Source organism: Channa argus, chromosome 6, assembly GCF_033026475.1.
Source record: "Channa argus isolate prfri chromosome 6, Channa argus male v1.0, whole genome shotgun sequence".
Taxonomy (NCBI): domain Eukaryota; kingdom Metazoa; phylum Chordata; class Actinopteri; order Anabantiformes; family Channidae; genus Channa; species Channa argus.
In genome coordinates, this window is record NC_090202.1 from 8997886 (window position 1) to 9025702 (window position 27817).

The following is a 27817-nucleotide window of genomic DNA, read 5'->3' on the forward strand; positions in this document are numbered from 1 at the left end:
TTTTTTAATACTAAAAGTTCAGCCTCACCATAATCATTCTCAGTCATACTTTCCAGTCATCATTTCCAATATGATGACTATAACTATTATAGAAATGTTCCAACAGTGTGACTAATCGCAGGTCACTGCTTAAAAAAAAAATCGAATTATTTCAGTCTTACATGATTTCAGCTTCACCCAGATATTTTTTTATTTACAGTGGTTATCGTGATAGCACATGTTCAAATGCAGTGAACTGTTCTAATATCCACAGTTACACTTTAATAGAAAAATGTGCAGTGAATAGATTTTATTCCGAGCTCAATCAACGCTGTTATATTCAAAAAACATTAACACTGGTCAGTTTAATAATGGCAGTATAAAAAAGCTGTTTTTTTTAGAAACAGAAGAGGTTAACAGTGTCATGCTGCCTCTGGACTACATTTACTTATTTATAAAGAGCAATGTTACAGCAGCTGAAAGTTGACTGTCAACGATTTCAGCTCTGACCTCATTGCAGTGATGTCAAAATGGACTCCAGGGTATGTTAGTACTTGAAACATTGGAGCTTGTAGTCTGAAGTTATCATTTGGCTTGAGCCAAACGGAATGTCTGCATAGATGTTAGTCTGTAATGTTGTTTCTTTTTTTTGCACACCTTAAAGTTAGCAAACCTGCTAAATAATGGGTGAATACTGCAGAAATAGAGTCAGATCAGAAATAGCAGTAGCATCGTGCAAACTGCTTGGAACTAGTGCAACCATTTCAATCAGAATTAAACAGAACAACTATATGTAAAAAGCTTTGGCGATTGACGCCAACAGGTTGGATTTGGAGGCAATGTTGGTCAAAAAAATAGGATCAAAGATGCTGTTGTGTTTGCACTGACATGTCTTACCGTTACTCTTCTGCAGGTCTAAACGGAGGCAAACAAGAGAGGAACGCAACAGAAACATCGATACTCAATCTGACAGACCAGACTGGTTTTCCTGTTGTGTGTGGCACATTTATTGATTTAGACACAAGCCAAATCAAAGGACTTGACAAAACTCAAGTACAGCTCACTTACTGTATAACCCTGAATGAACAAATTATGTTACATCGAAATATAGAGCAAATGGTAACAGAAGGGAGAAGCTTTACTGAAAATGACAGAAAACCTGTTTTTATCAAAACCAAAAACTGCGTTTCTTTTTTGCCTAAATCTAATAATGTGTCATCTTCTTTGTGCTCACATTGCTTATCTGTGCTCGGTGTGTCTGATTACTTCCTTGATAACTCAGATCAGAAAACGCCTCCTGTGACTCCATCAGCTGACAAATCAAATCCAAATGGATCAGGAAGTGTGTTCAAACTCCACGAAGAGGCTCTGCTAGTCTTTCAATAACCCCCAAGAAAGTAGGGTGTGTTGTCACTGGAGGTCTTTTGATCTGACTGTGTTTAGTGTAGATGTACCGAGTGCACCTCACACATACACTACACGACTGACCTGACTGCATGTGGTCTCTCTAAACTGTCAGATGTACAGAGGAAATCACACATAATCCAAGTGCCCTGCGACATAACTGCCCCTGCTCTCCTCTGCCATTACCACTACATGAATCATTCTTTTCTTTATGCATGCTTGGGTGTCTTTGTGTATAATGTGACTCAATGACGTTTAGGGGCAGCTGGCATGGCGAGGCCTGCCAGGATAGCGAGGCAGAGGCCATGTCAGCTGCCTGGTCCAGCAGCCTGGGGCCCGCAGCTAATACCTGTCCAATCAAATCATGCACACAGTCTGACACGAGCAAGAGGAGCTCAGATCGAAGCTGCAGAACCCTGGCATGTGCATGCATATGGGTGTGGGTGTTGGTGATGTATGTGTTTTGGAAAGTGTGAGAGTGGTTGTTTTGGTACACTACAGCAGACAAATTCAAAATAAAATATGGATGAGATGAACTGAAATTTCTCTCTAAACAAAACAAATAAAGAACAGTTTGCTTTTGTTGTTGTGATTTGGGTGGGAGGATATTGGTTTGATGTACTCTAGCTTTTATGTTATTCCCAAGTTAAAGACCATTTTTAATGAATAATGAATGTAACTTTGACGGTGTCTCAATCTTTTACACTCTCTTGTTTTTTCCTAATAAAGTAAAAATACACTGTTTTTAGCATTAGCTCCTGCAATCTGAGCAAATGTGCTCATGGTTATCAATGCAAAGCCAATGTTCAAAAGTCTTTGCAAATGTAAAAAAAACATGTGACTTTTAGATACATTAACATACAGCTGGCATAGAAAAAATAACCCAGTTTAAAACAGTCACTTTTTGTTGTTTTCCAGCTTGAAATGAAAACAAACTCAAAGCAGGTTACAACATTCAAGTGAAAGAAAAAATACTACCAACTCTGAAAATTAATAAAAAAGCAAATACCTTGATTTGGACCAGGATCCCTGCACACACTATGATTGACAGGCACTTTTAAAAGATCTCAGGGACTAAGTGGCGAAAAGGCACAAGCCTGGTACTGACTGGTACAAGAGAATTTCAATCCATCCAGAAGCACAGTTAAGTTTAGTACTTCCATGACTCTGCCCGGGTCAGACACAGTGAGGATCAAACCAGTGAGAGAGGCTACCAAGAGACTTGATGGCAAAGAGTGGTCACTTTGCGCACTTGACCACAACATCACAAGTGCTCTACACTCCTGGAACCTGAGGAAAAAAGTGTGTTTTGCTGCAGTCTCACTTTTTCTCAAGTGCAAAAGTCTGGCTCTTAGAAAGGGTTGCAAGAAAAAAACAAAACTCATCAGGAAAGTCTCGTTTGAGCTTTGACAAAGATTATCTGACAGATTCGGAGGCCAAATAATAAAATGATTCGAGACCAGATTCATAGACTAAATTTGAACTCTTCCGTCTTAATGCCAAATGGTACATCTGGCCAAAGACAACACAAGTCACCATCCAGAAAACACCATAGCTCCATAGAAGCGTCCTTTTGTGGACATGTTTCTCCTCAGCTGGAACACATGTCAGGATAGAAAAGAAAATGGATGGAAAAAGTGCTGTCAAATTCTTGAGGAAAATGTGGAAAGAAGAAGGTTCACTCTTCAATGTGGCTGTGACCAGAAGCACACAGCCACAATAAGCATGCAGTGGCTGAAGCAGAAAAAGTGAATGTCCTCACATGGCCTAGTCAGAGTCCAGACTTGATTGCTATTGGAAATGTGTTTGGTTGGTACTCAAGTACTCAACTGGACTTGTGGGTCCGTCCCACAAGCTTCCACAGGGGGGCTATCGTTCCAAAATCCAGTTTTTCTATTCAAGTAATTCTATTTTATATATTTTTTTGTATTCATTTTCAAAAGTTGTTTGATCCTTTACATTTATATTTTCACCTGGAACAAAAGATAAAGGTTTTTTGTCTATACCCACTGTCCGTGCAGTTTGTACGAGGGTGGTGTGGGGATTACTCACTGATCTCCAGCTGCCTCTGAATGCGTCCCTTGCACCGTTCCCTGTAGTCCGACTGGGTGGTGTTGTATTCTGACATCACCTCAACAAACTTACGGGACAATGTGGAGTGCTGGAGATATAAGGAATAACAACAGATTTCACTTACAACTGCTTCATGCCTGCAATAGACACCAAATTGATATTAAGAATGCTAAAATCCAACTGAACTGCAAAACATACAACATATTTTTAAATATACATATATATATATATATATATATATATATATGTATTACACACTAATTCTAAGCAAGTATTGACTATATAGACTCTTCAATCTGTAACAACATCAGCAACATCATTCAAAGGATATTAGTACACATACTAAATAAATATATTTGAGGATGCTGTTGATGGACAACATTGTCCCACTATGCAGTATGCAAGTGGGACACAGCTGCTTTCTCAACTGATATCTACCTGTGTTTTACGTATCCTCAGGTCAGCTGATGACCTGTTCTGTCCTTCTTCTTGTTCAATGGTTTGCTGGATACCTGGACAGATAAACACATGTGCAGTAAAGAATAAAGATTTAATCCCTGAGGGAGTGCTCCTCTCAAAAATCCTACCCCCCCCCCCCATACAAAAAAACAGAAACAAAAAAACAAAAACACAAAATAAAAATGTTATTGGATTGCAGGCACAAAGAAATATCACCCTTAGAGATTAAAAACTAAATGAATTTCACCTGCAATAAAGTGCAATAAAGTGGAATTTGGGCTGTATTTACAAAACAACACATTTTCTAAATTAAAGTTTTTGTCTGCAATGCCTGCAAATAAACCCAACAATAAATTGTTTCTACTCACGGGTCAGTCTGCAGTCTGGTTTAACTTATTTGACTGTCCTCTTGACCTCTATTGTTGTCCAAAAGCTATTAATATCAGCCACACACCACCGGTGAGATGTTTCTTTATTGCAAAACGCATACCCAAGATATTTAAAAAAAAAAAAAAAAACAATTCCCCCAAATGCTCTGAAACTCTACATTGCTGTAGAAAGTAATAGTAATTCAGAGCATGCGGTGCAAATCATTAAATGCTGATTTTATGACCATCACTTAATTGCCGGGTACAATATGTCAAACTCCTGTGTAGTGATGCACATTTTATTGTACATTCACACAAGAGTCACCTCTAACAAACACTGTAGCAACAGGGTCAACCACAGAGCTATATACAGCACAAAACTACATTTGCACACAAAGTGGGTAATAATATTATCATATAAATGGTACATAATATGTTTAGATAGTTTTAAATATCACAGCGACAGTATATATGTGCACGACACAAATTTTAAAGAATCACACCTCAAATCAGTCACTAAGCTGGAAAGGCAAGTACAGGAAATGTGGTAATGACATGACAATTTACAAATGGCTGGGTTGACTGCTCTTCTCTCTCCTTTAGAGGATTTTGTGTAATAAGCACTTTCCTGACTCTGTCTTCACAGTCAAACCTCAGCAAGTCATTGTAAAGGAGTGACTGCCAAGCATAATAACGTAAATGAAAGTGATTGTCAAGTGTGACGCCATGTAAAGTATCAATCAATTACTGAATTACACAGACATGTAGGAACCTGCTCACTTACATTCCCATTTGTCTGTCATTTAAACGTAGATGACACGGCTATGCCAGCTCTTTGGCTCAGCTCCTGCACGTTTAGCACCACTGTGTAACATGTCTACACCTGTACCTGCCCGTACTGTATATAATGTACAGCACAGACTGTACACACACACAGCTTAATATGAGTAAACTAGCTATGCTACTGTACAATAGAACATCCCAGCTGATGAGTCAGGCAAACAATGAACATGTTGATGAACATGTACATGTTAAAACTTCTGAAAACTCTGAAACACTAACATCAGTTTAGGCACGCAACTGTTTCACGGAGGTGATTTTCAGCACCCATTTCTTTAGCTCTTCAGCAACAACTGAGTATTGTTTGAATGACACACAAAAGCCAAGGGCCACCCCCAATATAGCTACAGTCTAGACTTTGTCTTCCGCAATAATTATCCTTTTTTCAAAGCAGACATTATACTTAAGTTCCAAATAGGAATGGTTTGAATTGGCTTTAATGTATTCTGTAATATTAATAATTCTAAGATAATGTGGTCATGATTGCAAAACTTTTGTGCAGATGATTACATGCACCGCTTGGGTTTTGCTTAATCTGTGTCATTCCTGATTAAGGCTTCTTTGCTGACAACCTAAATGTGTTTAACATCCACTGAGCATAAAATTAGTCAGGAACCTGAACTGACACATGTTTGTTAAGAAAATTGGTTGCAATTACCAATTTTTTTGTTAGGTTATTTTTTTTTTTTTGTACAAAAACTAAAACTTGTCTCTGTCCAGAAGTAAAAAAATCTTGGCTTAAGATTTTTTTATTTGTGATTGAAATGCTGTCACAAATTAAGTAGAAAAACATTTTGTCTACAGTGTGGATTATACACTGCTGCCCATGAAGTTGGAATCATTTTGTTTTCAGACACATTCCTATTTTTAGCAAAGGTCAATTGTATTTAAATTTTCATCGTGATATGTTTGGAAATGTAAAATAATTTCCTGAGAAGAGGAAAAAAAATGTATTCCATCTTTATGGGCAACAGTGTACTAACGATTTGTTTTCTCAGCTGTACGACTCTTTAAATACAGTACGGAGAAACACATAAATGTCTTATAGAAAGAGGCTTAATTATAAAAATGTTTTTCCATGAATACCACAATTTTATCTTGCAATTTACAAGTGTCTTTTATTGGCAAGTGTTTCTCTCAAAAAATTCCAGTAGCTGCTAAAAACAGATTCAGAAATCTACCAAGATCACTTGTGTGTCATCCATCTTCTTCCATTTGACTGATTGAGAATCAATCAGAGAATCAATCAGTCAACTGGAACAAACAATGTTTCTTCCTAAAGAAACATCCTTTAATTTATCTTATTAGTCAGACTGCATTATCAACACCACGCAGACACACACACACACACACACACACATAACCACACATATACACACACACACACACAGCCAGGAGGAACACAAAGGTATCCTATGGCAACAACTTAATAGACTAGACACAATAAGAAACATGGGATGCAGAGCCTATTCTATTATTTGTACTTGTGTCAAGTGTGTGTGTCACTGTACTGTACAGTACATGTATGTGGACACAATTCTGCATTTATGTGTGAGTGTGTAGGCTGCAAAAACACAAAGGAGTGTTCTTCTAGCTCTCTGAACAGAAGTTGTGTTCTACTTTTCTCTTTTCTGAAAGACACTCTACATGGATTTTTTATCTGTAACCTCTATTCTTCGACAGCTGAGCCTTGCAGGGAGACATACAGAACTTTATATACTGTTTGTTTTCACAGCACAGGATTTCAGGAAGGGCAAAAATGTTGTAGACGTTAAAGGAAAATAAAAATAAACAGTGAAACTACAGATTAAGAAAATTTTAGGTGTCTCAAACACACACACGTGCACGCGTGCACGCACACGCACGGACACACACACACACACACACACACACACACACACACACACACACACACACACACACACACACACACACACACACACACACACACTCTCTCTCTCTCTCCAATAAAGACTCTTAATAGATGCTGAGGGTGTGATCCAGGAGCAGCTTCACATAGATTGTGCCCGCACACAGTATGTTACTATGACATTAGTCAGTTTGTGTGCACAATCACGAGTAAAACTCAGTGTGTGCTGTGAGTGACACTAATCACTCTGCTCACTGCAGCACAGATTCCATGTGTAAACTGAGTTGTCTGTTAGCTGCCAAATGTTCCACAGTTCATTGTCTCATTAGATCTCAGTTGTTCTCCTCTCTACAGGCTAAATATGAAAAGCTGCACACACTGATTAGGGATATAGTTTCAATATTGCAACACAGGTTTTAGGAGCGACTAATGATTGCATATACTATTCATTTTTCATTGATGGATTCCCTCCAATCATCCATTATCTTAACCACTGATCCTGTTAGGGGTCCTGGGGGTGCTGGAGCCAATCCCAGCTGTTATTGGCCATACAGCAGGGTACACTCTGGACAGGCTGCCAAACTATCTCAGGGCAGATTCCAAGATAACATCTTCAAATTGTTTTGTGTGCCCAGAGCTCCTCAATTATTTAGTTCACTGTCTTGTAAGACAAAGAAAAGTAGCAAAGCCTCACAACTGATAAGCTGGAACCTTCACATATTTTGTATTTCTGCTTGCTTTGCTTGACTGATCATTTCTGCTTATGGTTGCGGAGAAAATCCTTCATACTGGAGCCAACAGAGAATAAAGTGATTTATTGTTTTGGACCATAATTAGATATAAATACCAACCTTTTTTGAGCTGCTACTTTAAAGACAAAGAGTTTCTTGCGTTAGGTATCCTAAAACTGATAATATTACTTGTCTGCTGATCAGACTAAAAAAGAAATAAAGCATCTAACATTTGCAATGTAACAGGTATTTATCTGAACACAAGTTGAATAAAAACAGCCAAAAGGTTAAACTGTTACCAAAAATGATCATAAGTAGCAGCTCTAGCAGGAGATAAGACAAGACGTGTACTCACTCTTCAATTTGGAGCGCACTTTGTTGGCCAACTTTTTGATGTCTGCCATGAGATCCTCTAGTTCATCCTTAGTTTCTGAAGAAGGAGAAGCGAGAAGAGGAGAGTAGAGGAGGCCAGGAGGAGAGATTAGTGGGCTTATGTGAAACAACACACTTGTATATACTAACTCACCCACAGAAACCTGACAGAATCAATACTGACATACAAGAAACCCCTCTAAGTGTCAGTCCCAGAAAGGAGAAACAATTCATCTGTTTCAGTGTGTAGCAGCACAAACCGTCCCTCTTCATGCTTTGTCTTTTGTACCAGCACCCTTCCCATCTTTCTGTAGTCCTACTGTCCTCTTTCTATTCTGGCTTATACCTGCAAACATACATTCTATTGTGTCTGTAGAGACAGAAAGCTGAACCTCATGTGGGTAGATGAGTACATGTGGGTGTGGATAGCTAAGCTATTTGGGTGACCACAGGAACATGCAAAATCACATTGGAATGCAACACAATCTAGTCTACAACAGGATGAATGAATTATAACCAGGGTTTGCAACAAACTAGACAGCATATTGTGTCATCCAAACATGTCTCAATACACAAGTGGTTAGAGCTGTTTACAAACACTATAGGCATAAAAATTAATAAGGTGATGGTGGGGACCCTGCTGTGCTGGCAAAGTACTGAACTCTATCTCTAATGTTTTAAGTTATTAAAAAATTTCAATCTTCTGCCAAAGAGCAAATTAAGTAAAAGTGGCTCCCACTGGGACATCACACCAGGGATACGGGAGGATTTCTGTTACTCAGCAAGAGGAACACAAAGTGGAATCTCTGCTAACGCTAAGCTACTTGTCAAAAGGAATCTTAGACATAGTTCCACTGCTCTAAAACCTCCTGTTGAAATCTTAGTTTAGAACTGAGATCATTGTCCAGTTTATCGGCCACAGGGTAAGAGAAAATGCATTATTCAGTGGGTCACGTTGCTATTGGCTGTGGGAGAACATGGAGGCCACACCTCCAGATAATCAGAGAAGGTGCTCATGAATAATGCAAATCCTATGTTTATAGATTCCACACAAAGGTCAAGGTAACTTTATTATCCCCAAGGGGCAATTTGTTTTACAGGGAGCAGCACAAAAAGAAGAATAACAAAGGGAGTTATGGTGTAGGAGTCACATATTGTGTAAAGAATGAAAGAAGTAGCTGCACCATCATTGCACTAAGTGGGTGTGAGGTGCTTCGTATTGTTGATTTCAGAAACAGTGACATTTTTGGTCAAAGGTGTGGAGGAGGAGGATTTGTTTCGATGTGCACTTTATTTAATTAGAAACTTCTGCTCCGTGATTTAGCTTCTTTGCTGTGCTGCTGAAAAAAGCATGTTGTTTCCAGAAGTAGAGTAAAAAAAGAGACGTATCAGGTGGTCACATACACACGGGTTATTTTTTGTCACTGATCAAGAGAAAAACACATTATTCTATTTGCATTAGTAGCGAAACAGAAAAATATGAGTGTTACTCATCCATGCAAACTCCAAAAGGCAGTAGCACTGAAGGATGCTGCAGTGATCGTCATGTCATCCGGAAGAAGAATCGATCTTTCATTTTAATCTTTTCTTTTTTGTGTCACTCTTTAAAGCTATAATCACAACGCCAGTTTGATAACCACGTTTTACAGACACTGACTACTGTCTGAAAACATTTTGTCCAACGTGGTAGGTCAGGTTATCATGATAATGGTGTCATTTTAAATAGACAGAGTTTGTGAGAGATAATGGGGGATTATTTGCATTTAAACTGTTTATTTGATTAATCTGGTCAAATAATATTTTCATGAGTAATTTTAGTCAAAATTGGAACTCAAAAATCTGTATATTACTCTAACATATCCAGCTTTTCTTAAAAAGAAGGTGCATGGAACCAGCTATAGTAGTTTGCCTGTCTTTACCTTTGATGAAAATGTTTTAATATTTTGTTTGATCGAGTATGTTCCAAATGTATCTTAATGTGGAGAGGTGCTGTCCATGATTTTGTAGCGTTCTTATTTATTATATTTTGATAGTGACTGATACCTGAATGGCTGAACAGAGTGTGATGAAGAGTAGCAGAGATTAGAGTGTAGCAGAGCAGATGTAATGCCCGCAGCAAAATGCATTACTAAAGATGAACAAACAGTTTTTTACCATATGAGCACACATTAATAACAAAACTAACATTTTTGTGTTAGCTTGTTAAAACTGTATTCATAATTTGCAGACCTGTGAGTTCAGGGTCGCCACAGTGGATCATTGTCCGCATGAGGATTTGTCACAGTTTTTACGCTGGATGCTCTTCCTGACGCAACACTCCACAATTTCTACCAGGCTTGGACCGGCACTGCACAGCTGGGGAGGGCAATGGGCTGTTGGGGGTACAGTGTCTTGCCCCGAGACCCTTTGACATAGAGCCGTAGCTGGGTATCAAACCATTAACCACTGTGGTCCGTAGACGACTGCCTTACCAACTGAGCTACATCCGGAAGAAGATGTAATACCTAATATCCCAGTGTTATTGTAAAGGAAAATACTATTAGAAAACAAAAACAGCCAGACAGACATACTACTGCTCACTCTTTATGATGACAGATTTACCTGTTACATTTTTGCACATCTGTTAATGTTGTACTTTAACTAGCCCTATTATGCATTTATAATAGTTAATAATGGTTAATAAATGCTTTCAAATGCTATTCTAATCACATACAGTATAAGCACATTGGCATCAACAAGGAAAACATGTTTTATATTATTGCAATGGTGTTCTACAATATTTTTATTCATTATCTGTTTAACCACCCACATTATGGAGAAGTTACAGTTTCTGGCAAATACACTATTAATAAATGAAAATGTGCTTATGGTTATATTGCTGTAATAAAGCATGAATTAAATGTTTATAATTTGTTTAAATGGTAAAATGTGTTTTCTACTTGTTTAATTTTCAGAGAGAAATAAATGAGAGGCTGAAAATAGAGAATAAACAGGAGGGAAAAGGAGAATGATTTTCACACAGATTCTCTCATTCTCCCTGGAGCATTAATCGCCATTTTTAGCACATTGCAAAGAACTGAGAAAGACATTTATCATCTTAATGACATAAGAGAACCAAATCTCCATATGTTAACAAGCCCCAGGAAGCCAGCCGACATAAAAGATAGTCCTTAAGACCAAACTATTCCATCAAACCAAATTGCCTGCAGGACTTTTCTCTAATAACTTTGTTTTTGCATGCTACCTGCTTTTTTAAAGCTACATGTAAATCACAAAGATGAATCAGACTGAAAAACCATAGAAAATCTGCACCCAGCTACAGATTCAGTGCATATTTTGATTACACAGTGATTCAATAACTACTAGATGTTCAATTATTAAAGCATAACATTTGCATTGATTTTGTGATAAGAAAGAAGCCAAAAAATGATTATTACATTATTATAAAATCTCCATCTCTACAGCTGCATAGTAAATCTACATTACACACTATATGAATGCTTCACATGACAGTTTGAGATATCACACTAGCCCAGTGTGATGAAAACTCCTAAACAATGAAATGTCAAGGGCCCACCACAATGATGATATGCAATGATTTTATTCACACTCAATATTATACTTTATGTTCTATGAATACTAGTCAGCATCTTATTGACACAAACGCTGACTGTAGCATAAATCCTAAAAACCAACCTGTCTCAAAACATAAAACTACACCAGCTCCGAGGAGATGGTGAACCTATTATCCACTAATCAACAAAGCACTACAAGCTGGTAATCTGCTTTACAGATGTTTTCCAATATCAGCAGACATCAGACTGTGGTACATACAGCTCAGTGGGACAACGCAGTGGACATACATAGCACTTATAACTAGACTGAGACACACTGTGTTGGATCCAAATGAAAACAACGGGTCCATTGTGAGAAATATGGCTAAAGTGTACTGCACACTAGGTGTTTTTTTATTTTTTTTGGATGGAGAATGAGAAATGGGCCTCTAGGCAGAGACAGATAAAAGGCCTTCTATGCATAGGACCACCCTGAATGAAAGAGAGACATTTGGGGATGTTTGGTCACATTTGGTGTCTTCAACTGAGCCCTGCAAATTGCAAACAACAAATGTTAACACTCAATACACTGGGCCCCTGGGCCTGTGCCTGTTGGGTAATCCATCCACCCATGCAGGTGTTCTTAGTGGCGCCCTGAGGAGCTTTGGATCTTTGCTTTTTATGCGTAAATCCCTGTGTATGCATGCAGGAAATGTGATGGGTTTCTGCCAAAGGTTCCACATTATTTGCTTATTGACAGTTGGTGCTTGCAACATGCAAATAAAGGTAGCAGACTGTGAGCCAACAAACATGGAGGCTGGCAATGCCCAATTTAAAATACTAAACAGAAAGCAGCTTTACAAATATTGCATCAGGAGGGAAAGCCATTTAACACATTCGTTGGACTTCAAGGATATACACAAAGCTTTTCGATGTGAAGGAGCGAAAGTAAAGATAACTTTATAATAAACACCAAAGGGTTCTTAGGAGTTTGATACACATGCATTAGCTACATATTTACTATTGACTGAATAGGAATCATCACAGACAAACATAAATTACCATAAATACCTAGAAAAGAGAGGTGGTTGACGACAAGCATAAGGGTTAGAAATTAATTATTATGGTAAAATGACACCAGGCTTGTGGAGGATTTACAGAGAAGCCAATCTCATCTGAGTAAGTACTGAGGGATTGAACAATAATTAAATCAAGTACAGAAACACGGTAATATTCTGAGGAAAAAATTTAATATGCAAAATATAATTTCCTGCAACTTATTCTAAAATCAAAACACGGGCACATTAGCATACACATTTGAATAAAATGTATCTTTTGTTACTAATTTTGCTACCAATGGAAAAATGTAAGTTTGTCAGGGTCAGAGACTGTATTGAGCTGGTGGACTGAGACCCTAAAGGGAAAATGAATAAACAGATTCTGTGGTGTATGTTTTCTGTGTGTGCAGAGCAAAGGTTGGTACATAATTTGAATTAATTAAGAATCAAAAAATGCAGGTAAGCTAATCTGATCACTCACATTCTCGATTTTTTCCTCTTCTATGCCTTTTTGTCCACTTGTGCACGTTTTCACAACTTCAGAAACTCTTGAGATCTCTAATGTTACGGACAAGTAACTCTCTCATGTCTGCGTAACCATAGCAACTTCTGGTAGCCTGTTGTATGAGGTCATCTTCACTGGTATCGGTGGATACAAAACTGGGTATGGAGTGTGTGTCTGGAGTGTGTGTGTGTTAAGGAGTTAGATTAGATTTTCCCCTTGTGGTTACCAAACAGAGGAGGCCAACCTGCTCGATCAAGTGTCTATTCAGCCTCATTAATGCCTGTCTAAAAAGAGGAAGAGTGCAGACACTGATGAATAAGTAGAGGGAGAAGTGTGAGGGAAGCAAATTAGAGGGCAAAACTGAGGAGTCAATTGAGCTGTGGCTTCACACTCCATCCCTCTCCCAGACGCTCTCAAATGGAATCTTTAGGTCACGCTTGTTGCCATCATTAAGAGTGTGTTGCTATGGAGATGTGTGCAGTCGGTCTTCTCGCCAGCTTCAGATTGTTTGAAAGAGAGATAGGGAGAGCCAGAGAAACACCAAGAGGCAGGAAAAAATTGAGGAAATATGGGAGATAGAGAAAAGGCAAGAGGAAGTAAAGCACAGATGATAAGGTAAATGCTAAAGTCGAAATACAGTTTATGAAAATGAAAAAAGTCTTTTTCTAATTGATTATATGTGTGGCCTTTTTGATTTTACCACCTAGTGTGAAATAAAGACAACAAGACAAAGGCCATGACTAAAATAATCTCCCACTCACTATGTAGTCACTACCTAGTGTGTTCAGCATTTTGTAGTAGTGTCTGAATGTTGAGTGTGCAAATCTATCTGCTCCATAGTGGACTCAGAGCATCCCACAATGCAACACTAAAAGTAGTATGCATGGCAACAATCCCACAGTGCAATGCTCCCTGTTTTTTCCACTTAAAAAAAAACCACCTTCTGTTTCTTCTCGACCGTCACAATCTGCCCTCTACAAACAGGGTCTGTTATTGTATCAACACAAAGCACGTGCACCACGATTCGGACACCTGTCAGATATTCTTTCCTCCTTTCAAAGTCATTTGCTGCCATTCCAGCCTCTGACTTTGCATCCATTTATCATTTTCTCCACCTCTCTCTCTCATGCTCCCTTTGCTCTCTCTGTGTAAATACAGTACGTTGCCGGTCTTTTGTGTGTTTGCTCAGCTTATTGATTGTCTAGAGTCCAGGTGACCTCATCCCCCAAACATTACTAAGGTAATAACAAACTGACAGGTGAAGTCTCCTATATTGTACCAAACAGACATGTATTTACTGTAGATACTCAAGAGCGTCGTTTTTTACCTTTCCCTTGTTTCAGTATGTGCACAGATTTAATTTTGATAAATATAAAGTATTGCTATTTTAAATCCTAGTTATAGACTTTTTCTTGATTGAGCACCTGAATGCACCATGTAAAAGACCTTGCATTAATTATATTATATTAAATAACTAATCACTTTCTCTTATTGTCAAAACCATGACAACCTTGATCCACATAAAGTACACAGTACACAATCTTGGGACACTGTCACGCAAATGTGTGTGTTTGTTTTTACAGATTTCAAAAAAAGAGCATCCGTGAAGGTTAAGCACGTTACTTTCAGCTCCACAGAAAGCGAAGAAGTCTGATAAATGTGTTTCAGACCACTACAGAACCTTGTGTTTGATGGTCCTGGCAGATATTTGAAATAAAAATTTAAATTTTTTTATTTCAGCTGCCAGCTATGATCTTTCTATGTGGAGTTTGCAGGTTTCCCCCCACAGTCCAAAGACATGCATGTTAGGTTAATTGGTGACTCTAAAATTGCCCGTAGGTGTGAATGTGAGTGTAAACGGTTTTCTGTCTGTGTATGTCTCTCACTGTTGGCCCTGAGATAGACATGAGAACTACAGTACCTGAATCAGTAACAATTTACAAACCTCTCCTTTTTGTTGTCCTGCAACATCTTCTAACACAGAATAATAGGGTCGCTGTGAGTTAACACACAGCGGTATTGCTGTCACTTTCAAAGCTCCCCGTGCCTCCCAGGATTTGACATTTCAATCTCGATCGGAGCGGCCACACTGCCGAGAGGACAGAGGGCAGTTAAACAAATGTATTCCTCGGTTATCTTGCTGGCGTTGACCTCCATTGGATGCATAAGTGTATGTGTGTATGTGTGTGTGTGTGTGTGTGTGTGTCCTTATCCTTGGACATGCCCATCCACATCATATTAACTTCACTTTAAGATGGATATCATTATTCCACAGTATAAAGCCCCGTATTCAACGGTTGTAACACTAAATTAGCTCAGACATTATTAGGGAGATGTAAGAGAAAAGGAAGTAGAGGGAGATAAAGCAGAGAGACACAAAGAAAAAAGATTGTCGGGGAAGAACAAAGAGAATACAGAGCTGGGAAACTTACACAACACTTGCAAATTTTGGTTGAGGGTGGAGGAGCATTGGCAAACAGCACTCTGAGGGTGGAAGCGCACTCAGCCAAAAACTGACACTAGAAATAGTAACACTCAGAGGCTGCAATTAAAACAAGCATCGCCAGAGCTGTGAGCTGAGGACTTTTAAGAGTCACAGGAAAGATGCTCTTTGGAAACTGGAAGCTGAGATGTCAGGGAGTGAAAACATTAAGTGGTTGCAAAAACAGACTGAGAAATGTTGTTAAATACACTCTCAAGTATCAGTGTTAAGGAGCAGAGTCTCTGCATGTAATTAACCAAACATCTAAATACATTCCACAGTGGCATGGTGGTAGTCCAACAAAATGAAAACTGAGGATTTTATAATTCCAAATAATTCTGAAGTGTGACTGACTGCACTACTCACATTTGATTTCACCATGTTAGCATTTCCTCCAGTTTTTGTGATTTGGTGACACTTCCTGAATGGTCTTCTTGTGTGCCCCCTCTGTGTATCTGGTCACTAACTGTTTTAGAAAGCCCAGACCAGTCACATGCTCCTGACCAATGGGTGGCAGCTGGTCCACCTACAAGAGACCCTCTGTACATGGGTCTCATGCTTTTTCTCAAAAAGTAGTCTCTACAAGACCAGAGTGCCAGTTTAAGTTTAAACCAAGTCACAAAAGTTTGTCCGGTTTGAATGCACAAACAAAAGGAATTGAACATTTAATTTCAAGTCTTCCAGCGTGACACACCCAGATGGGCTTAGTCTGTTTATGTTTATCTGCAGACTAAGTTTCTGGCAGGCGGCAGCGGGTGGAGTTTGGCGATACGACTGGCGTAATATTCTGTTGCCAGAAGTGCTGAGAGAAAACACACATTTAAAGCCCCTCTACTTGTTTTCTGTTAGTTAAATGTCAAATTTTACATCCGCTAAGTAGACTACAATGTATCACCCCAGGCTGCTTCTTTCAAATGGTTTTATAAACAGGGCAGGAAGACATATTAAGTCGACTGGGATCAATCTTTTATGATCCCAGTGCACAGTCACTGCTGAAGTTTCCTTTCTACAGTCCAGAATTGGATACTTTAAAACTGCATGTAGACGTGACTGTAAGTGTGAATTGTTGACTATATATAATACACATATATATAATATGTGTCAGATACCGTTCAGGAATGGACCCCACTTCCAATCTGTATTCAGTTTTATTGGCAGGAATTTGGGCAAATGAATCCTCTGAGTGTGTGACATCCCTGAATCCATCTCTGCTGGTGGCCTGCTTTTGTTCAAACTGGAACAGCAGAATGATGAAGAGCATATTTCACAAAGGTCAGTTTGGGAAATATTCAGCTAGATGCTTCTCATTTTTAACCAGTTGTGAAGTTGCATTTAATGGTGAAACTGACAAACAGGGTTTCAGCTTTCTTAATAAACATTAATTCTGTGAGGAAATTGTTGGTTAATGAAGTGTCTGGCGGCAGAGTGTCTGAGTGGACTGATGAGAGCTTGATAAGTGGTGTTGTCATGTCAGTTTCAGACACATTCTTCCAGTTATTCTTTACACTCAAATCATTAATTTAAGATAATTAATGTAACATTTTTTAACTTATTTAAACTGTATACATTATTTTTTACTCCCTGATATTTTTATCAAGTAGATCCTAAAAAAAAATACCTCCAGCTCACATGGGTATACAAGAAACTACACTCACAATAAATTTTGAGGCAGGAGAGAAGAAAAGTTCTGTATGCATACAGTATGTGTCAAATCATAGCAAACCACAATAAAACAATATAAAACTCCTCAACAAAAACAGAGATAAATCAAACTCATATGTAGATATTTTCAACGAAAGCTTAACCTGAAGATACTAATAAAATGGACACCGGAATATAATGTCCTTGGACTTTCGAAGTAACACTCTGACCTGTCATCCTTTATGACCGCTCGGTGCTTTTAAGTCCAGATCACCATCATTAGAGCGTCCAGCTATCACAGCCGAAGGTAATGCAGTGCTACAAAACAGATTCCAATCATTTCCACCAGTAAGAGCTATGATGATAGCTATCTGACCTATACCTAAAGACAGGGGAAACCACAGTTTGGAAGAGATAACCCGTAGCTAAAACAGTTACCAGACAACAGAAAGACAGAGTTCTAACACTGTAAATGGTCTTATCTCTGAAAGCTAATATCTGATACACCTCATCAGTCACTGAGGTAAAGAGGGCAGCAGAGAAAAAAATTGAAAAATGAGAAAACAACAAATTTTCACAAACATTCACTAAGCTTTATTTTATATCATTCTCGCACTCTGCGAGAAGACAAATGACAGAACTTTACAGACTTTTGCTTTTCGTTATATAATCCAACAACTACGCTCTCATCAATCAAAATATTGAGAAGCACTGCTGCACAAGGACAACAAGCAATGCTGCAAAATAAAACAAAAAATGCCTTGGAAAATGGGAATTCAATCATGTTTCTAAATATAGAACACATTTGTGCGTACCCTTCCTGCATTAGAGGAATGTGCTCATGTTCAATACTCATTATGATCTGATGCTATTATCTAATCCATCATCATTTTTGAACCTAATATTGTACTGTAGGGTGCTGTTGAGCACATCCCACACAAAACTAAGAGCCTTAAAATCAAACAAAATAAATAAAAAAAATAAATAGACAACCCTCCACACAAACAATTCCCTAGTGGAAAGTGGTTCTATATCATATAGGGGGAGTGGGTGTGATGCAGGATAAGGGATAATCCAAGGGCGATGGTAGTATAACACATAGATTCTCTGTGTGTCAGTAGTGTCCCCAAGTAGAAGGTAAAGAGGGGGTGGGACAGGGAGTCGTGCTGTGAAGATGGTCAGGTGGGTGTTGGCTAGGGAGATGTTATGTGATTATGAAAGTATTAAACTGTAGCAAAAACACCTGACAATGTCACACTTTGTTGTTGTGAAAGTCCATCACTAAAAATAAATACATACATAAAAAAACACAAATTGTGTGTGCGTGTCATTCCCTACTTCTCTTCCATTATCCTGTTTATCAGCAGATGGGAGGAAAAATAAATGGAAATAAATTGTTCTGTGATCACCTGATCTCACAATATCTCACTCAGCGCCTATTTCAGTAAAATCCATGATACCAGTTTTTATGCCGGGAACAGAAAAAGTGAAGAGTGATTGATTTATATAAGTAAGTACTGTGAAAAAATACTTCAGGGAGAGAAGATGAAACTGTAATTCTCGTCAGGAAGGAGATGAGGTTTGATTTGCGAGGAGGAAAAGGCTCCGAAGTTATAACATACGCAGAACAGAGTCTACGGGGAGAAAATAAAAGCCAGTACAGACTTTGTGCTTCACTAACAATTGAAATCTATATGACAGAATATGAGCAAGGAAGAAATCTATAAAAGCAAATATGTGTATAAATTATTAAAGACCAAACTGGCCTTTCATGTCTGCAATACTTTCAATGCAACAGTAGCGTATCAGTATAGATCTAAAAGTACTGTGCATTACATTTCTCATTAAAACGTCATTGTGCAATTAGTTTTGATGATACACTTCACCACAGACCATCACCAAACACACATGTGTAATCAACACATCTCTATTTTCTCCAAATTATTTCCACATATAAAAACAACTCTCAGAAATTATGTAGGAAGCATTAGTAATTTATATTTAGTAGCAAGGTTTCATTCTATTCAAAGGAGCGTGTTGTTCTTACAGTGGACCAAAATCAAAGGCTTCGTCTTTGTTCGACATACAAAGTCCTTTACTTTGACTGTTGTTCCATTAGAGATAATTTATAACTTCACTGGAATGGGAGTGAAAATGTGTTTCCACTGCATTATTTTTATTTCATTCAATATTTATTTCAGGTATTGTCAGTGTTTTTAATACATGCACTGTGAGCTCACACAGAAGATTAAGTATAGCTGTGGCTACAATTAGTTTTGCAGGTATTTATTGAAAGAAAGTCAAAAGTTTAGATTTTAACATCATAATGCTGACACATGAAGACCAAAAAAGGATGAGATGGATATTTTCACCAATTTTCATGGCAGTTTATCCAATGATCTCTGAGACAAGTCACATGAAAACCTCATGGTGAAGCAAGAAGAAACGTCAGGGGAAAGTTTCATGGGAACATGTCGAGTACTCGAGAAATATTGCTTGTGGACTGTGTGACCAGGTGACACTTCTATCCCTACAGTCGTGGTGCTGGCATGAACATGGCACAAATTATTTAAACAAAGTCAAAGTGTCTTACGAGCTGTACCCAAGTGCTTTGAGTTGCCTAAACTGAATCACAAAATCACATCATCAGGAGTGGATGTTGTCACGAATAGCAATGAGAAATACGGATGCTGACATTTACATGTTTAATATGTGATATTTTACTGTTGTGCTTTTTAAAAAACATCTTTCTTAAAGTTCAGAAGTCCAAATTCACAATGTGCTACTTCTCTACTTTACTGCTTGTTTTGTGGTTGTTTTGATAAAACTGGGCAGCGTTGTGCTTTCAAAGTAAATGCACCAGTCAAAGCAAATTACTTGTGTGTGAATTTGATTCACAGGAGGAAGAATTGCACAGACACACAGGCTGCTACAAAAAGCTGCTCAGGATAAAGAGCAGCTTCCTGGAGAACAGCATTTATTAGATTCAAGCCCCCATCAGACCCCACAATGCTACAGACTGACAGCGAAGAACGCACTGACCTCCATGTAATGGATCACCCTAACATTAGGTCCGATGCATTTATCAGCCACACACGCATTCACGCACACACACACGCACACACACACACACACACACACACACACATACAACATTGGTTTCTGTCATAAAGTAAAAACCATATCTTAAATGCAACACCCTCGCCTCATTGCTCCAATCTGGGAAATCTGCACACCCTGGCTGGTTAAAGGACTCACTTTCATTTTCAGGTAGCTAGGATGTAGGGAGTTAGGGAGGAGAAAATGGATTGGGAGGTGTTACTAGTTTGAGTAAGACCTTAGGAGAGCAGCAGCCTAGATCAATGCCCTGACATAAGAGGTGCAAGAATACAGCGAGGGTGGAGTAAAGTGAGAGGAGACGGATTATAGTATCCAGTACAGACTGAACAAAAGCAAAGACCAGAGTGTCTACAATGGGTGAAGGTAAGAGTCAGACAGTGTTATCAGCTGGTGAAGAGGTAAAGACAGGATTAAAAAGTAATGGAAGGGGAACAGAAAAGTGGAGAAAAAACAAGAGTGTAAGATATTTCACTGTGATAGCATAAATGCTCAAAAGGACAGAAACTACTGATTGATAGAGGGGACAGCTCCGAATACCTTCAAGGTTCCACCATTTTTACCACAGTCTCTGTCAACTGGCACACATTTTGCTCTTCTGACAAATTGTTCTTAATTTCCTTAATTTCCTTTTAGAGAGGAAGCCATTTATTTTGCGTTTTTTCAGGGGTATCAGCCACCATTATCAGGCTTTTGGCTGTCATCGTGCTTTAAACGGCATATAAAACAGCGACTTTTGGCTTTATTCTCTTTCTTCCTTCCTTAACAGCTTCTCTGACTCATTACCGAGTCATTTGCAGTATTAATGTTCTCATTAAAGAGCAATAGAATATTACTGTGCGCAAAAAGGTCACTTCTGGTTTGGACAACCCAATAACCTCTGGCTGATTCACCGTATCAATTAATGACGAGTCACCTATTTGGGAAATATATATGATTGACAAATTAAAAGAAAAGTGTGTTTTATCTTCATTAGGTTTGTCTGGCCAGCAGGCGCCACACATTGGCGCATTGGCACAACTCTACTGTTTCCGCTAGATGTAACAGAGACCAAATGCAGAGGTATAAATGGGCACTAGGAACTGGAGCACCTGTCTCCAAACTAAACAATCAGATGAGTCTTTTATTATAGCAAACTCTACCTGAACCAGTGATAAATTGCACCAACTTCCTCAGACACTCAAGATTAGTCGTAATGAAAACACAATCTTTTTAGAGCAGCAAGAGTTGTGAAGATTCAGTTGTGTTGAACTTTTAATCCCAAGAGAATAATACATAAAAGACAAAACAGCCTTACTCTCATCGGGGTTAGGTGAAGCGAGGATGGCGCTGTGCTTCCTCTTCACCTCTTCAACTTTCTCTCCCAGAGATTCGATATAACCCCGGATCTCTTCCACCTATCATGAGAAAGAAAGGGAGAAAGGGAAAGAGAGTGAGACAAAAGGAGGTTTTGATCTGTTCAGTCTGATGAGGCAGGAGGCATCAGTGATTAACCTGACTGATGTTTTATAGAAACGGAACTCAAGTTGTCATTATCATATTAGAGGCAGATTGAAGCTGGATTATCTGGAAGAACACAGATATAAAACATGTTTCATGTTTAACGCCTTACTTATCATTTCTGTCACGTTACAACACCAGAGCAATCTCTTATTAATGTGTGTTATGTGGGGACTAAATTCGCAGCACACAGAGCTCTATTCAGACTAAAATACATTAAAATACCAAGAATCGGTGTCTCAGGGGAGGGTTGGGGATTGGGCATCTGAATGGACCATGTTCAAATCCTAAATTCTGAGTTATGCTCAGAAGGCTGTTGGTGCCAGATGACTCAAAGAGAGAAAGCAGGTGGTGTTAGCAGGAGAGGAAAACTGCTCATTCTGACTGAGCATATCGTCAAGTGGTGAAAGGATTATTTTGAGGAACCTCTAGACTCAGCTAACAGGTCGCCTGCGGAGGAGGCAGAGTCTAAAATATTGGGGAAACCTAATTAATAATCACTGGGACTGAGGTCTCTGAGGTAGTTAAGCAGCTTGAACTCTAGAAGGATAAACAGGGGGACCTGAGCGTGTGGTCCCATTGTTGGGTGTGACAATACTCATCTTACCTGCAAAAGCTTTTTGCAGACTACGATGATCTGACCAATTATAAAATCTTGCAGACCAGAGTGTACATGTCTTATATAGGACAGGATCCCTTGGGGGATACAAATCTATACAAACACTTTCTAAGACTACAAGAAAAAATTAGTACCGATTTTACACTGGAAAAAAAGTGATAAAGTGAAGAAAAATTAGAATTTAACAATTATGTTGAATATTTATAAAAATCCCTTTTGGATTGGTGAGTTAGGCTGGCCCATGCATGACAGCTCAGCTTCATTGGTTTGTGAGTGTGTGTGTGTGTGTAAATGAAAAGCCACATTGTAAATCTTTGTGTGGTAGAGTAGAAAAATGATCTGGAAGTGCAAACCATTGACCAGCGCTCTAGGCAGCACAATGTTGTTGAGAGTAAAACACACGAGTGAAAAAAGCATGACTTAGGTTAAGTTGATGCACTATTAGGTAACATAAATTTAAAAAAAAATCTATTTAACCTAAATATATAGTCAGTAAATTCTATGGAATAACAACATTATCTTGAAAACATTTTAAGGCCTAAAATTCAGACTTTTTTAGGACCCACAGAAACCATGTTTTTTACATGTGGTCATGAGGTACATGAGGCATGTGGTCGTTGTATTAACAGATTATGCACAAGAACTCAAGGCGTCGTCCTATGTCACTGAACCTGTTTGTGATTCTCTTAAGCCGGGTGGGACCACAGAATCATTTCTCTGCCTTTGGGTCATGATGTGGTTGTGCTGGCTTGATCAGACTCTGACCTTCCGCACACACTGGGGTGGTTTGCACCTTCACATATGACACTATAGTTCTCTGTTGTGTGGTCCAAACCTTACCAAAACACACGAGGGCCACATACAAAATGGCCTCATTCTTTTTTTTTGTTTTGTCCATTCGGCTTATCCCGTGAGTTCACTATGGATCATTGTCCGCGTGATGATTTGGCACAGTTTTTACGCCGGATGCCCTTCCTGACGCAACCCTCCCCAATTTCTACTTGGTCTTGGACCGGCACTGCACAGCTGGGGAGGGGAATGGGCTGTTAGGGGTTCAGTATCTTGCCCAGAGACACTTCGACATATAGCCTGGGCTGTAATTGTTGAATATCTCATTACAAAACCACAAGTTGCTGTTGTGACGGTCTCCACTTTTTAAAAATGCTTTCCACAAAAGTCTAACAGCAGGAACTCCCAAACGTGCTGATTGAGTTTGAGATCACGGCTTTGCAGGGCAAGATTTTCCCCACTAGACGCAAACCAACATACTGAAACAAGAGGGACTGTGTGCTTTAGGATTAGAGGTTATTCAGACCCCCCCTCACTTTTCGCATTTTTGTTATGTACAATCATATAATTTGATATATGTTCTCATTCATCTTTGCATAGTAGCCCTTAATGGCAAAGTGAAAACCGAATTTTAGAAATGTTTGCAAATGAATGAAAATTAAAAACTAAAATATCACATTTGCATAAGTATTCAGACCCTTTGACACCTGACAGTTAAATTTTAGTTCAGGCTTCTCCCATTTCTCTTGATTGAAGTGAATGGGGTCTGAAACCTTTCTGAATGCACTGTATGTTAATAGAACCTAACTAAAAGCTAAGCTAAGCTAAGATACAGTAATCTACACTAAATGGCAGCTGACTGGAGGTTCCTATCTATCAATTTAGATATCACATTTGCAATTAAAAAAAAAAAAAAAGCACAATCCATTTAAGCACATCATTATATTCAATATAATGACCCTGGAAGTGCAGCACATGCGTACGCTCTTTTGAAAGCTGTGTTTCACAGCATCATCTTCCACCAACATCTAAGTTTGACATTCTAACCAATCACCTCCCTCCTCCTCCCTGCTGTCGTGTCACCAGCTGTGCTGCCTCTGGCTCAACTAACAGCTGGAAGAGTAGCAGGTCACATCTGTCAGTGACTTTATCAGACTCTACTTTCATCTAAGTCTGTCATCCACTACTGATCACTTTCTCTACACCTCCTGTGCTACAGTCCAGCCTCCATCTCCATCCATTCTTCTCTTCAATATGTCTATTATCCCTGTTTGACTTTTCCATTTGCACACATCCACATTGCACAGTTTATATCACATCCCACAGCTATAATCTCCACTCATTTTTCCATCTTTAGTGCCTGAGTGTCCCTTCTCTCATCTTGGGTCATTATTCTCCCATTATCTCTTTAATTAGCTGCAGATTGGATCTGTTTTTTAATAACAGCATAAGTGACTTAAAAACCACTAGGGATAGACCAGGCACTACAGAATGCAACTCAGGTGAGTGCAGAGGTAATAAATGTATGACAGACATGCGGAGAGAGCTCACAAAGAAGTAAGAGAGGGAGAACAAGATGGAAAGTGAGCAGAAGACAGCGCTGACTCAGTTTAGAGACCAGAGCACATCCCACATCTCATAAGACATCAGGCAAATTGTACTGGTATAGGAGAAATAACAATATCAGACACTTGTGTGCTGAAAAGCTCACATTCATGCACAGATAAATAACCACACCCACACACACGCTTATTACCACTTCACCAATTTTATAACTTCACAAACGTCTCCTTATGAACTTGAGATGCCTGAGGAGACCATGTCATTTGTTGGTGCTTCCTGTTAACCACTAAAATCAGATGTTAGCTGTTTTCCTACTTTTTCATCTAATTTTAGTTATTCTTGTATAAAAGCCATTTTTTTAATCTAGTAACGACAATGATTAAAGGCTTGAGGCCACAGTGAGTCTGTCTTGCTTTTGCTCACTTCATTCTTGCATCATTAGTTGAAGAATTTTGGGAGCATAAAATGAGCCTTGGTACATGATGTAAGATGAATACTGACAATCGTAGGGATGCTTACATGCATCTTAAAGTGTGATAAATATATAAAGGTAAGGCAAAAAAAAACATTTTTACTTTGTTTTATGGGTGATGTCTGTCTTAATAGCACCTTCAACTGTTCAACTACTACTACTACTAATAATAATAATATTTTGTAGTTATGTACTGTTTGTACAGAAAATTCATAATCTGTCTTTTGCACATCTTTTGCAATATACAGGCTTTGATTTACCAGGCCTGATTTAGGACAAACCTTTTAAAGAATCATGCAAATTTATCATTATGTCCATTGTCTGGATTCCACGCTGGTATTGCAAGTGATACATAACTACTATAGTCATTTCCATTGTGCAGAAAATGTCACCTAAATGTTAAAGTGTGGGCAGCACAGTGGTGAAGTGGTTAGTGCTGCTGCCTCACAGCCAGAGGGTTGTGGGTTTGCATCCCCAGACATCTGTGGCCTTTCTTTGTGAAGATACATGTTCTCTCTGTGCTTGTGTACATTTACTTCAAAGAACTCTGATTTCCTCCCACAGTTCAATGAAATGCATGTTAGGTTAATTGGTGACTCTCAATTGCCTGTAGGTGTGAATTTGACTCTGAAGCCCTTAGAAAACTGGGATATTCTCCAGCCACCCCGTAACCATAAACAGGATAAGCGCTTACAGATAATGGATGATGAAGTGTGTTTTATAAAGATGGTTTTTAAATTATTGTACTAAACTTACAAATATTCCCAGGTTCATGAGTTGGAAGGCAAAATAATTATGAAACCCCTTGTTGGATATCACATGGAATTCAGTGCAACCACAAGGGGGCACAAGCCAGTGTCTTCTTGAGCAATTCCCAATTCTGGATAAATGAAGAGGGTTGTGTCAGGAAGGGCATCTGGCGTAAAAAATATGCCAAATTAAACATGCGAATCATGACTTCCTCACCGAATATTACTTCCCTACTGGATCAGTCAGTGCCCGGGTTAACTACGACTGCCTCGTAGGCAGAGAGAGAAGAGGAAAACCAAGATGGTATGACTGAAGGTAGGGACTTTGAATGTTGGGACTATGACAGAGAAGGATAGAGAGTTGGTTGATGTGATTCAGAGAAGGAAGGTGGATATACTGTGTGTCCCGGAGACCAGGTGGAAAGGCAGCAAGGCTAGAAGCTTAGGAGCAGGGTTCAAGTTGTTCTACCAGCTAGGAAAAGAAATAAGAGTAGGAGTTATCCTGAAAGAGGAGATTGTGAGGAATGTTCTGGAGGTGAAAAGAGTATCAGACAGGTTGATGAGTCGGAAAACTGGAAATTAAAGGAGTGATCTTCAATGTTGTTAGTGGTTATGCCCCACAGGTAGGATGTGAGTTAGAAGAGAAGGATAAACTCTGTAAGTTAGTTAGATGAAGTGATTCAGAGCATGTAAGTGAAGGTAATGTGATGGGCAGGTTTGGTCTTCAGGAGGTGGTATTGTATGAGGACGTCTGCAGTGGCAGAGAAGTATGTTAGAGTGATGCAGGACATGTATGAGAGCTGTAAGACCGTGGTGAGGTGTGCTGTAGTTGTGACAGAGGAGTTCAAGGTGGAGGTGTTTGCAGATGATATTGTGATTTGTAGTGAGAGCATAGAGCAGGTGGAGGAAAATCTAGAGAGGTGGAGGTCTGCTCTGGAAATCAGAGGAATGAAGCTTAGCCACAGCAAGACAGAATACATGAGTGTCAATGAGAGGGACCCAGGGGGAACGGTGAGGTTACAGGGAGCAGAGGTGAAGAAGGTGCAGGACTTTAAGTACTTAGGGTCAACAGTTCAGAGCAACGGAGAGTGTGTAAAAGAGGTGAAGACGCGAGTGCAAGCAGGTTGGAACGGGTGGAGAAAAGTGTCAGGTGTGTTGTTAGATAAAAGAGTATCAGCGAGAATGAAAGGAAAGGTGTTCAAGACGGTGGTGAGACCAGAGATGTTGTTCGGCTTAGAGACAGTGCCACTGAAGAAAAGACAGGAGGCAGAGCTGGAGGTAGCAGAGCTTAAGATGTTGAGGTTGGATGGGATCAGGAATGAGGACATAAAAGGGACAGCTCATGTTAGATGTTTTGGAAATAAAGAAATTAAAGAGGCCAGATTGAGGTGGTCTGCACAGGAGAGAATGTGAGTATATTGGTAGAAGGATGCTGAGGTTGGAGCTGCCAGGCAGCATTGTGGAAAACAAGAGATGAAGAACTGTTGGATATGTATAATGTTATTAAGCCTATAAGTCACAGTCGCTGTTTGTATGTGGGCATGTGTTGTGTAGTTCTGTGCAGTAGCATGGGGTGGCTTTTCTTTGGCTTTTCATGCTGGATTGGTTCGCCCCCCCCAGCTGTATATCAAGCTTATGTGTGGGAACCTGAACCTGTTGGTGTCGGGTTTTT

The 27817-nt window shown here is 39.1% G+C and overlaps 1 protein-coding gene across 8 annotated transcripts in view; it reads right to left on the bottom strand.

Annotated features, from left to right (window-relative positions):
- stx1a (syntaxin 1A (brain)) overlaps positions 1-27817 on the bottom strand; it is a 58104-nt gene that overhangs the window by 10497 nt on the left and 19790 nt on the right. For 6 of the 8 annotated variants that reach the window (XM_067507429.1, XM_067507430.1, XM_067507432.1 and 3 more), the window contains 4 exons: positions 21751-21850; positions 8080-8154; positions 3895-3968; positions 3436-3544 (listed from right to left, as the gene is read on the bottom strand). In XM_067507429.1, coding sequence (XP_067363530.1) covers positions 3436-3544; positions 3895-3968; positions 8080-8154; positions 21751-21850 — 358 coding nt within the window. The remainder of the gene's footprint in view (positions 1-3435; positions 3545-3894; positions 3969-8079; positions 8155-21750; positions 21851-27817) is intronic. The other 2 variants (XM_067507431.1, XM_067507426.1) reach the window with 1 other exon arrangement.